Raw genomic sequence first — 12,470 nt, 5'->3', positions numbered from 1 at the left:
TCCAGCTTGAGCTACAGTCCACACGTAAACTCACTGCACTCTACAACTCCTGGGATTTATATTTTGTACAATTATGGTGTTCGGGAATAATCAGAAGAGTTGGTTCATTTGCCTTCTCGGTGTCCGGTGAATAGCCTACTTCTTAATTTAGGTGGTTGCCTGTCTTTATTTTAACTGCTTACTTAATGGCGAAAGTTTTTCTGGGAGAAACTTTGTTGTTTGAAGATTGTAATGTAGCATGTAGGCTACTGTACTGTAATGATTGCAGGATTCGAGATTAGATTAAAGCTTTGTTTAAGAGTAGGCTAACGTTAAGTTTATGATGCGTTTATTTCGGTGCGGTGCTGCATTGGATTGAATAGGCCCTATTTATTTTAAAACAATATCCTAAAATATGTTTAATCTATTAGATCTTTATAGACATTTAAATATCACTTTACAATGTGTGGTGGTGTGTTTACCAGCTCATTTTTATATGGCCATAGGTTGTTAGTGATACTTAGTATGGTTATTGTGGTGTCAGTTGTTAGTAAAAACGTTGGCTTCCTGGCTTGAGTGAGATTTTATTTTGAGGTTGTGTGGGAATACTAATAAAAAAACAAAAAAGTTTAACAGCACCCTGGGGGTCTCTTACATTATTTCATCATCCTGTTTTTTCCCATGCTGCATATTTCTCCACAACACCACAGCACAATGATCTCTTTCTATAAGATTAGCTAATCAAATATAAAAAATATGCCTTGTAGAAATTTTCTAAAGCGTTTATAATTTCCTTTATTGCATTGAGAATTTTCATGACTTTGTTTTTCATGTTTTTTTTTTATTTCAACTCCATGTTGTGACTACTTAATACAAAAAAATTCCATTGCATTTTCGTTCAAATAAACATAAAAACTAATTCTGCCTTAATCACAAATGAGTTGTTGGAAAGCTACATGAAAAACAGTAATTTTATTTAGAAAGATATTTTTGAAGCTATTGACAGTGACTGCTTTAACCTGGTTGGAGGCTCTTATTCAGCCATGATTAATTAATTAGATTCATTTTAATTTATTTCCTTAGCAGATCCAATTGCTGATGGAGACATTGGAAAACCATACTCATGCAAAATTGTCATAGCTCAGTCATGCCAGTTTGGGTTTTGTGTGTTTTGCTTACATCTCTGATTCATCAAACAGAGCAGGATGGTGAGTCGTTTGGTGTGAACTTATAGTTTCACTTTTACTTTAACAAAACTTTTAACTGTTAAGCCACGATTAAACTCTAAATAATAAACCACTTATTGTTTCAAATATTGCATTGCCATTTTTAGCGACCTTTGCTAAAGTATGATAAGCTGTTTTAAAAACTGTATGTGTCCACAGGGCATCTACCTCCTGTTAAATATGTTACAGTGTATGCAGAAGAAAATGACATATTTAAGAGCGGTGCATGGGTGTTGAACGTTGCATGGAGAGATGAATTTGTTGAAAATACTGAATCTGAGAAACTTATGTATGATATAGAAGTACTTCGCACTGAGCAAATGATGAGGGTTCACCATGTAAGTGACAGTTGATCTTTTGTTTTTCCATAAGTGCAATGTAAGAAATAATATTTATATAGTAATTTTGCCATGTAAAATAACTTTGTTAGGAGACAATACAGGTGAAGGCAGACCCAACAACCCGCCATCAATGGAAATGGACATCACCTCTACCTTTGCAGTGCACCTCCCATTCGGTCAGACTGAGACGCCGAGATCAACATCAGACTGGCAACTGGTCAGCATTATACACTTACGAAGGTATATACATCTGAGCCCACTGTACGCATCATATAAACAGGTTACTCAAAAATGATTGCTATTAATATTGTTAAAACCTTTAAATAACAGGACAAGATCTAAATGCCTCAAAAACAACTGTCTATCCACAAGACCAATATTTCCTGGTTGGGAGCAGCATCACTTTGTGTTGCATCTTGAAGGCAGAGAATGTTCCATCATTCAGTTCCCATATGTTTAAAATTCGCATCAGCAACAGGACCATCATCACAAAACCAGTTCAACTTTACAGCACAAGCAGACCAATAATCTTAGATTGTGATGATGCAGGGACCACTGTTTTCATAGGCTGTAAGTATATACACATCCTGTTCACTCAAAATTATTTTATGTAAAGGATATACTGTACAGTGTACAGCCATAGAAAAAACCAAGATCACTCCTGTTTTGCCTTTAATCAGCATTTCTGCAAACCTCAGGAATGACATAGTCACCCAAAAGCAACGTGAAAGACTGAGAAAGCGAAGACGCATAAAAGTTGTGAAAAATCTGGCTTATACCATCAAATAAACATTAGTATTGTGCTGTGTTAAACATGAATATGGACTTTTTATTTGCAGTATTCAAGATCTGCAAACATGACTGTTTGTCCCGTTTAAATTTGCTGCAAATACATGCAATTAAAAACTATTCAATACAATTTTTCATCAGGAAACAAAAATGACAATTTTACTCAAACACGTACCTCGAATTAGTTAACTCAGAAAAACTGAAAATAATTTTGGAGTGGTCTCTTCATTTTTTCCACAGCTGTATATTTAGAGTACCAGGAAGAGTTTGTATTTACGTTGGGTGTAAGTTTGACTTTATTTGCATGTTTTGCTTGCATATGGAATGGTCCTTCATCCTTATATGTGCTTGTATTTGACAGACATACATTCCACATGTTGATCTCAGCATTCTTCAGATTCGCTGCTTATGTTTATGAATCGACTTAAAATGTTCCTTCCAATGGCTGCCATAGATCCCCCTGATGACCAGAATCTCACGTGTGTCACTCGGGATCTCAGCTCTATGCAATGTTCCTGGAACCATGGTCGAGAGACTCTAATTGAGGGACTAAAAGGAGAGACAAAGTACACACTTAATGGAAGGTACCCCTAAAAAAAAAACTTTGTGCTTTGAAATTCATGTAACTAACATGTGATGAATAGGCCTTCATGCTAATTGATTTGATTTGTTAGACACTGTCAGTTTAGTCCGTGTGTCCTACCTGAAAACACGGAGACCAGTTGGACCCTGACTGCCCAAAATCCACTTGGCGTGAAGATAATCAATGATACAGCAGACCCCCTACATAGAGGTTGAGATAAATACATTTCTCATACATTTATTCATTTAGCAGACGATTTTACCCAAAGTGCCTTACAAGTGCAAGGGCATTAACAATTGTTTTTTTTGCACAGTATGGTTGAGAGCACCTAAGAACATACTATCCAATGCTAATGAAAGAAATGCCACTCTTCAGTGGAGCTGGGACCTGCAAAAATACAATTCCTTTTCAATGATATGTCAAGTGGAACTCAATGGACACATTTACAATGTTGGTGTCATCAATTATCTTACCTTAAAATTAATAATCATTTTATGAATACAACCTAAATACAACGCATTTTGAACTATGCATTTGAAAGGGCACTAATATACTGTAATACCATGTCTTTAATTCTCACAAAGAAAACCTTCAGCGGAACGGGACTCAAATCATTCGTCCTTGAAGATCTACAGCCTTTCACTGGTTACAGCGCTAAAGTGCACTGTGGGTCTTCTGAGCACTTCTACACGTGGAGTGAATGGAGTGAAATGACCCTTTTCAGAACCAAAGAGGACAGTGAGTACAGTATACACTTATTGTTTTTAATATTGTGATGAATCATTTATATGACAGCGTTTAATAAATAAAGGTATGTGAATACTTATGAAGTGATAATATTTCTTCAGTTCCAGAACCAGTAGATGTTTGGATGCAATATTTAGAAGAAAGTACATATGTTATATGGAAGGTAAGAGCAGTTAGTTGGCACTAAAGCCCTTAAAGACACATAAAATTCTAATTATGTCCTCATTTATTCATTCTTATGTTGTTTCGAACTCATATGACATTTCTGTTCATTATTCATTGTCATTCAAAATGTCAGTATTCTTATAAAATAAGTGTTCCCTGTGTTCCTCTGGGGGGAAAGTCACGTGGGTTTGCAGTGACATGACCAAGTAGATTTTTAATGCACTTTGTGTAAAGCCAAGCAACTAAACATTCCACTGTTATTTAACTAATGCACCGTATAACAAATATTTTAAAGCAATTAACAAAAGAGCAAAGTCATGGGGTTCTTACGGGCTACGAAGTTACCATCACTGACACTAAAAACAAGACAAGCAGTAACCACGCAGGACCGAATACCACATACTACAGCGACAGCGCTGAAAATGAAACAGGAGATCACATGATCTCAGTCTCAGCCAAAAACTCAGCTGGTCTGTCTCCTCCTGCCAGCATCATCATCACACGTTATCCTGGTGAGGTCACTGGCACATTTTTTGTTTAAATGGGTCATTTTTCAAACTTTTTAATAATCTCACAATATTCTTCACAGGCAGTAGTGTCAATTTAAAGCGTATCAATGGCAGTAATGGTGGATTTGATATAGTTTGGTTGGAAAGCTCCAGTTCCACTTGTGGCTATGTTGTTGACTGGTTTCCAACCTACAGTAAGGAAAAATGTGCTGTACAATGGAAGAGGATCCCAGCTGGTCACTTAAGCACAAGGATTGAGTCAAGTTAGTTGGAAATAAAGACTATTGGACTATTTAAAATTGAAATGCTCTAAAAAATACTCATTATTTAACTAATTGCTTTATAATTCTATGTCAGAGTTTTTAAAGCAAGGAGTCAGATATAATGTTTCAGTCTACAGCTGCACTGCTGGTGCTCCACAGCTTCTGCAGAGAGGAGAGGGTTATGCTATAGAGAAAAGTAAGCAAGTCACCATTTCAGATATAACTCCACCCAGCAACTTCAACCTGCTCACATTTGTTTCATGTTTGCTTTTGCATTGTCTTATTGTCCATTCCTTATCTTCTATGTTCACAGAGCCATTCGAAAAGGTTCGGAATGTCAAAGGTAAGCCGAATGGAAGACATCTTGTGCTCTCCTGGGAAAAATTGCCCTTAGACAAGCATGGAGGCTTCATGCTGGGTTACAAAGTCACGATTTTCCATTCTGATTCCAATACAACTATGAAACCAATGATAACAGAAGGTGAGTTCAGTTCCTAACTGACTTTTTTCTTAAAAGAAGAGGACACATTATAGCTAAACTTTGTGTATTTATCTTTTTAGAAACTACAGTTAATTTAACATTAGATCCTGGATCCTACGCTATCAACGTTTCTGCATTTACATCTGTAGGGGAAGGTGATAATGCCACATTCCACGGAAGAATAGAGAAAGACCGTATGTGTAAAGATTTTCATATTGTTATTGGGTTCATTGATTCTTTGTTTGTTCAGGGACAGTTCACAATATATGGTAACAGTATTTGTCCACTGCAGTAAACTATAGTTTGTTGTAAATAATTGTCTTATATTTAATTAACAATTATGAATAGTATTGATTAATATATTTCATACTATGTGACCCTCACATGATATATGACAATATCTCCATACAGTTCTCGAAATGATTCTGGCCACTGTTTTGGGTTCCAGCGTAGCAGCTCTTATGTTTATCATCATTACATTCCTTTGCTACAGAAGGAGAAAGTGGTAAGATTCTCAACTGTTATTTAATACTAGTTTATTATTCAGTTTATGAAATATTTAAAAATATTTTTCTATAGATTTGTATTAAAATGTACTGTAACTCCATTAAATCCACCAGGTTAAAGAAAATGTTGTATCCAGATATACCTAAACCAAAACTTTCTGGGCAATGGACTAAAAAGGTGAGTCATTAGTGCTTTTTCTGCTTTCATAGTTTGTTATATTTTTCTAACAGGTATAATAAAACTAAACAGCGTGAAGAATGAGGTGTCAAAGCTAACACATAAATTAAACACACACGCACACACACAAAATTCTTTATAAATCATTTATCTATATAATCTATTTATTGTATAAGTGAGACAACCACAATAGTGAAACATATTATTTAAATATAATAAATAGCAACTAAATGATCATGGTTTGACTTCAACACATGTAAAGACAAATTCTGAAAAGCCTGCAGTTGAGATGGTGCCATAGATGCAAAAGTTTCGGATTGCAGCTTTAAAGATAATTCAAAATGTAAATCTCTGTATTATGTTCTTCTGCTAGACAATAAAACCAAGTCTCATGCTTGACATTAAACTTTGGTCTGTTTTTTTTGCAGGGTATTTATTGCTCCGAGATGACTGAAAGATATATGAAGTGTGAAATCCAGGAGGTTCACAGTATAGAACGTCCTGCACTAGACGCCGCAGATGGCATTCTCCTCATCAGATCTAATTCCATATTACTTCCAACTAATAATCTCCACCAGAATAATTCTAAATTCCCAGTTGTTTCATCCTTTAGTCATGTAACCTCTTTTATCACCTTGGATCCCATTTCATCACGGCCCTGTGTTCAAAAGCTTACATCAGCTATCGAAAACCCCACATATAATATAATCTCACAAGAATCAGGTAATATGTCCCTTTTATCTGAACCCGCACTGGAAATGGACGATTCTTACCTTCCGACTCCTAACAATGTTCATAATCATTTTCATGACAAAGACTTTTAGGATTACAAGACCCATACACCAATGTCCTAAATAGTGTGTTTGTAAATAATGTAAACTTGATGTGTATGTGAACTTTGCCAGTATAAACTATGCTGTGAATGTTATGTATAGTATGATATCTCAACACTATTTCTTTTAAATACTATGATGAAATAAAGCTGCGACTAGTGGTGATTTTTATATTTCAATCGCATACTATTTCTTTACTTGTATGTTTTGATAGGTGCTTTTTACCTAAAATAACTTTCAAGATCCTGTTTATCAATACTTTATATGTAAACCATATTTACTGTATGGAAAAGAATAGCGCAACAGTTCCATCTTGTGGAATAAAGACTACTTCAAAGTTTTGTGTTGTGAAACACGTTTACGGGTTGACCAAGGGCGTTCCTTGACTTGAAAGCTCTCCTTTTGATTGATTAACAGAGGAGCCAATCGTATCGCCATATTCACACGAGTTCACACGAGTTGACCAATGTTACCAGATGGGGGCAGGAGTTTTAAATTCCCGGTCAACGAGCCGCTGTTTTTGGTTGTTCGAGTTTCGTACCGGTTTGTTGAACATGTGCCCCATAAATCAGGACAGAAGACATTTTCTGTGTTTTTATTTGTAAGTTTTGCTCGACGTTTTAAATGTAGGTTTTAATCGTACAGCTCGTGGCTGCTTAACGCACATCTACCAATAACGGGTATGTTGCTAGCGTGCTAGTTTTGTGTGGACTAAGATATGTTTGCAAAACGTTAACTGGCATAGTGTCATCCTCTGTAGTTTATTTCTATGTGGCTTTGAAAACTTTGACTACTATTCCTGCTTTTGATTTTATGGTGTCATTTTGCAACTAGACATGCCTTGTTTCAGTCATCTGCAAATCTTTAGGTTAGCAAGAGAACAAAAGTCATGCATCAGTTTGTTAGCCTACAAACTGAGTTTGTTAGTCTACGATGTATTAACGTTAGATACTGAGTCATGAATAAATGGGGTTACATTTTATGTTCAGCTTTAATATAAAGACATTTTAATGAAGTCTAAAGAAAAATCACATCAGTGTCATCCTTTGCAATGGTTCATGACCCAAATTCTGCCTGTCATGCCAGTAGTTTAGTTGTCATTTGTAACCGACATCTATATGTGTATTTGACTACAACACGATGATTTTGTAATTGTTGCATAAAGCCAGGCCTTCTTAACAAATCATGTCTAGTTTAATGTAATGCATGGTTTTGCCTAAATAAACTTTCTATATGGAACTAAGAAATGTAGTTACGGTCACGCACTCCCACTGGAGTTTCCCATTATGGGCATTTCGGTAAAACTCTTCTTTATAAAAGAAAAAAAATCCTACGCAATATATACATCTGTTAAATCACTATTATCTATTGACCGAATGTGCCTATAATAAAGACATATCTGTCTTGGGTGTTAACCGCTTTTATTTAGAAACTTATTACATTTGATTAAATAAACAAGCATATCAGCCAATATAAACTACTGTGGCCATATGTTATTTACCCTATTGCAATGATTCCCTATAGACTATCAACCTTGACTGTGGCCAGCAATGGAATTTGGCACAGTTGTGCAGGACGACATGAAATTTCGAGGAGCTGAATTTGCTGTCAAGGTCGAGCTGTCCCAGCGGTTGCTGATTGTAGAGATTTCAGATGTTGTGACAGCAGACCAATGGAGAGGAGAGTTTGACCCTGCTTGTAAGTGTTTTTTTTTACAATGTTTAGTGCTCTTGCTTTGAATGTTATTTTGCTCTAAACTTCCTTTGTGTTTTAGATATTGAAGACTTGACACGAAAAACTGGCAATTTTAAGCAGTTTCCAGTGTTTTGCAGCATGCTGGAGTCTGCAGTCAACAAGGTAGGTCCATAGGGCTTGCAACTCTCTTTAAAGAAATGTTATGGGTCACGGAAGCATGTCAAGTACATGCCTTTAGCCATTTATTGATTAAACAACCAATTTGTTAATGAAATGTTAATAGCTGTTAAAGTAATTGTCTGTAAAAAAATCATATTTCTATTGTTTCTATTGTCTTTTGCAGACTAGTGAGTCAGTGACCCTTGACCTCCTGACCTATTCAGACCTTGAGCTTCTTCGGAACAGAAAGGCTGGTGTCGTCGGCCGACCTCGTGCTCAGCCACAGTCCCCTGCTCTTAGTGCTAAGCGATACCTCATTCTCATCTACACTGTGGAATTTGACAGGTCTGTGTGCTCTGATCACTCATTTTCTTTCAATTACTCTTAAAAGAAAGGCTGTTTTCAAAGAGTTATGTTTTTTTCTGTGTAGGATTCACTATCCTCTTCCACTTCCATATCTTGGAAAGCCTGATCCAGCAGAACTGCAGAAGGAGATCAGAGCTCTGAAAGCCGAGCTGAAAGCAATGGGACCGAAAGGAGAACACAAAGTTTCAGACCAAGAGACGCGGAGGCTACGCGCTGAGTAAGTTCTTCTGTCTTTACGTGGCATGTTCAGACCAGACATTGAGTCCATATAAAAAAGAACTGGGATTCAAAATCTGATTAAGCGTCTTGAGTGGCTGTTGTCTTTAAAGCAAAAGAATGTCAAACCAAATACTAAGAAAGAATACTGTTAAAATGTATATTCAGTTAGAAAAATGCAAAATAGGACCATTTTAATGTTCTTGGGTGTGCAATATTTGGTATGGTAACAAAATCTACATTGCGCCTTTGAAATGTTAAATGCTACATGTTTCAACCAGATTGGTTTTGGTAAGAGATGAAAAAGAGGCCTTGGCCAAGGCTCTGGACCGTCTACAGATGGTAGGGGCTGGTTCTACCCCTGGAGTTCGTGGGCTCAGAGAGGCTGTACACAGCTTGGAAGAGCAGCTGCTGAAGGAGAGGGCGAAAAATCAGCGCTCGGCAAGCAAGAGGGGCCAGGAACAGCGCTTCCTGCTAGAACAGGTGTGTACAAGCAGGTGATTTTGTGTGATTGTAAGAAAAATTGATCTAACCACTGGCAATGTACTGTATCATTGTACCATTTTTTTTGCTAGTTGGAGGAACTCAGGGCGTCCGAGCGGGCTCTTCGGATACGTGTTAAAAGTCTAACCACTGAGTTGGCTTTGTTGCGACGTGGGTGAGTTGCCATCTTGTTTTTTGTTTGTGTGTGTGTGAGTTTGCAAACCTTCATTTTTTCCTTTTCCTAAATTTGGCAGCCGGGCGACTCCAGTCACGTCTAACCGCAGCGGGCTCAGAAGTGATGGGGAGGTTCAACGGTCTTTATCAAGAGAGCGTAGTCTGACCCGTTTGGGGGTAAGGGCACGCTCAGGCTCAAGGGAGAGGATGGAGGACAGGACCAGGAGGTCAGAGGAGAGAGTTAGGAGAGCAGATTCTTCGGGGTCCCGGAACTGCATCTCAAGACCCTCACCTTCTCCGACAGGTAAAGTGACATTCAGAAAAAGATAGGGGTCCTGGTTTTAAATGAATTTGATTTAAATGATTTTTTTCTCGCATAACAGGGTCACAGGCATCTCGGTTCGACCCTACAGCGTACATCCATGACAGGCAAAGAAGGCAAAAAGAGGCAGATATGAAAAAGTATGAATCTTTGACTTTTCTTTTTCCTAGTGCATGTTAAGAGCCTTCTGGTTTTTTCGTTGTTGTTTTTATCATTGTGTTTTTTCCCTACAAGCATTGCCCTCTCTGTGAGCAGAAATATTGTTTACTTTGAAATAGGGCTGTGCAATTAATCGAAAATAATTGTAATCGTCAATTTTGGCCTTCAACGATTACAAAAACAAAATAATCGACGTAAAACGATTATTGTGCCGCATTCCATTTTGCAAGGATCCTCTCTTTTCTTGTGGTATAAATCCACAGCGCACCCCCTTCGTTTACAGTTGTTCAGCTGTGCTATTTCTTTACATTTATTTTTCAGTTGAATTCACAGTTTAAAAGCCATTTTTTTTATTTTTCTATGTTGTTTTAAAACTTAGTGAGTAATCATGTTAAATAATCGTGATCTCAATATTGGCCAAAATAATCGTGATTATGATTTTTGTCATAATCGAGCAGCCCTACTTTGAAAGGTGCGAGTTATTTCTTTGCCATTCGCATGAGTCTGTTTTCCAAGTCATTCATCAGTTAAGAATTTAGCACATCACTGCTATACCTTTGTTTAAGATCTGCATGTTTTGGGGAATTTAAAAATAATGATGTAGATTGATAAGGAAATGTATTATTAATTGGGATTATTAATAAATCATTAATAAAGAATTTATAAATAAGACATTTTAATAACTAATAAGGATTCTAAATAGGAGTCTGATAAGACATGCTGACTGATTACACAGATAAGTTATCTAGTAGCATTTTTTTGGAGGCAGCTGGACTTGTGTGTTGTGTACCATCACAGAGTACATGAGGTTCGCTTTGATTTACAACAGTCAGAGGAAGATTAGAAGAGACATGTTGGCTTCACCATCTCTGATGGAAAGAGGGCGTTCACGGTCCAGAGAGCCCGTTCCTCAGCTGATGAGACGAGGAAGTGCTGGAAGGGGAAGGAGTGTGTCTGCGGAGAGCAGGAGGAGTCGATGCTCCTCTGACGGATCTGTAGCCGAGTTTGATGAGCTTGCTAAGCCTCTAAATAGCAGGCAAGTTAATAAAACATTTTACATTTTCTGTGAAATCCACTTATAATAAGTTAATTTGTATGTTAATGTGCTGATGTCATTGTTGTTTTGCAGAGGAAGGAAACTAGGGTTTAATGGTCCAGCTGTGGTGAGTAGGTTGTTTAGGCATAAGGTAAAAATTATGATTTGGAGAAAAACATATGTCATATCATATATTTTCTTTTTTAGACCAGAGGAAGACACTTAAACAAAAAGCCAATGTGTAGCACTCCTGCACAACGGATGAGAGCAGCAGGTATGCTATGATGAATTTTATATTTCTGTATACACATAATATCCTATATTGTTTGTGAGAATTATTCATTAAAATGAATGCTAGATATTTTTTCTTCCAAAGACACATCTATTGACACAGGTGCTGACCTGTCAGAGATCGATGCTCGACTGCAGGCTCTGCAGGACTACATGCGTGACCTTGATACAGGTCACTAGTTCTCCCAATGGATGTCTAGGTATTTTGCACAAGCTAAAACTGTGACTGAATAAGATGGACAATCATTACAGCACAATTCAAACACTGTGTACAGATGTTTTGTAGTCTTTTACTTTAATCAAACGGATAACGCTCTAATGCCAATTTTTTTCTTTATCCCTAATGTAACGTTTGACTTATAAAATGCAGTGACATTGGCTTTGAAGACGAAGTTCTTTAGACTGTTGCCATATCAGACTTGAAGTAAACCAGAAGTGTCCAAAAGCATGACCTCAGGATATACTTTTGTTTGTTTGTTTGTTTGTTTTATACATTCCTGTGTACATTTATGAATTAGTGTTTGTTGACTGTTGCCATGTGTATTTTTTAAATGATTATTGTTTGTTTTGTCTGCTGTAGCTGATTCTCTGTTTTGTGATATTCTGAAAAACAAGGTTTTTATATATAAAACAATTTTGCTCTTCATGCCTTTTCTTGATGACAATTTCACCTTCTGGAATATCTCATAGTCGAGCATAAGTGAATATGATATGCCTGAATATGATTCATTTATTTAATGATTTATAATTATGTTGTTTCTTAACTTTTATCATATAATTTCTGTAGCAAAATATGACACCAAGACTACGAAGATCTGATCAAATGTTTCTTAACACACTGTAAGTTTGTTTAGATAAAGTTGTCTGCCAACTGCATAAGAGTACATGAGTATATAATTGTTTAATTTGCAAAAGTCTGTATTTTTGTACAACAACATTTTTATAATGAAACCAGAAAGACTAGATATT

The 12,470-nt window shown here is 36.7% G+C and overlaps 2 protein-coding genes across 4 annotated transcripts; both read left to right on the top strand.

The window, feature by feature from the left end:
- lifrb (LIF receptor subunit alpha b) lies at positions 1-6,779 on the top strand. The gene is made up of 18 exons (XM_057361022.1): positions 1-151; positions 1,063-1,187; positions 1,365-1,543; positions 1,636-1,786; positions 1,877-2,116; positions 2,790-2,919; positions 3,010-3,128; positions 3,232-3,368; positions 3,503-3,656; positions 3,767-3,828; positions 4,126-4,342; positions 4,420-4,602; positions 4,697-4,798; positions 4,916-5,083; positions 5,164-5,277; positions 5,495-5,588; positions 5,704-5,767; positions 6,196-6,779. Exons 2-18 carry the CDS (start codon positions 1,103-1,105, stop codon positions 6,589-6,591), a joined length of 2,595 nt encoding a protein of 864 aa, XP_057217005.1. The 5' UTR covers positions 1-151; positions 1,063-1,102; the 3' UTR covers positions 6,592-6,779.
- Positions 6,780-6,898: 119 nt separating this feature from the next.
- On the top strand, positions 6,899-12,348 carry ccdc61 (coiled-coil domain containing 61). Of its 3 annotated transcripts, XM_057361024.1 has the most exons (14): positions 6,899-7,280; positions 8,125-8,298; positions 8,375-8,457; positions 8,639-8,799; positions 8,885-9,037; positions 9,318-9,519; positions 9,612-9,694; positions 9,774-9,997; positions 10,077-10,155; positions 11,004-11,210; positions 11,304-11,337; positions 11,418-11,484; positions 11,587-11,701; positions 11,872-12,348. In XM_057361024.1, the coding sequence occupies exons 2-13, from the start codon at positions 8,151-8,153 to the stop codon at positions 11,679-11,681; spliced, it is 1,536 nt and encodes a 511-aa protein (XP_057217007.1). In that variant the 5' UTR covers positions 6,899-7,280; positions 8,125-8,150; the 3' UTR covers positions 11,682-11,701; positions 11,872-12,348. The 3 variants fall into 3 exon arrangements, with proteins under 3 accessions (XP_057217007.1, XP_057217008.1, XP_057217006.1); XM_057361025.1 differs by having other exon boundaries at positions 6,899-7,201; positions 11,587-12,348; XM_057361023.1 differs by having other exon boundaries at positions 11,587-12,348.
- Positions 12,349-12,470: the final 122 nt, after the last annotated feature.

This window comes from Triplophysa rosa, linkage group LG19, assembly GCF_024868665.1.
Source record: "Triplophysa rosa linkage group LG19, Trosa_1v2, whole genome shotgun sequence".
Taxonomy (NCBI): Eukaryota; Metazoa; Chordata; class Actinopteri; order Cypriniformes; family Nemacheilidae; genus Triplophysa; species Triplophysa rosa.
This window is presented reverse-complemented; position numbering and strand designations above follow the sequence as displayed.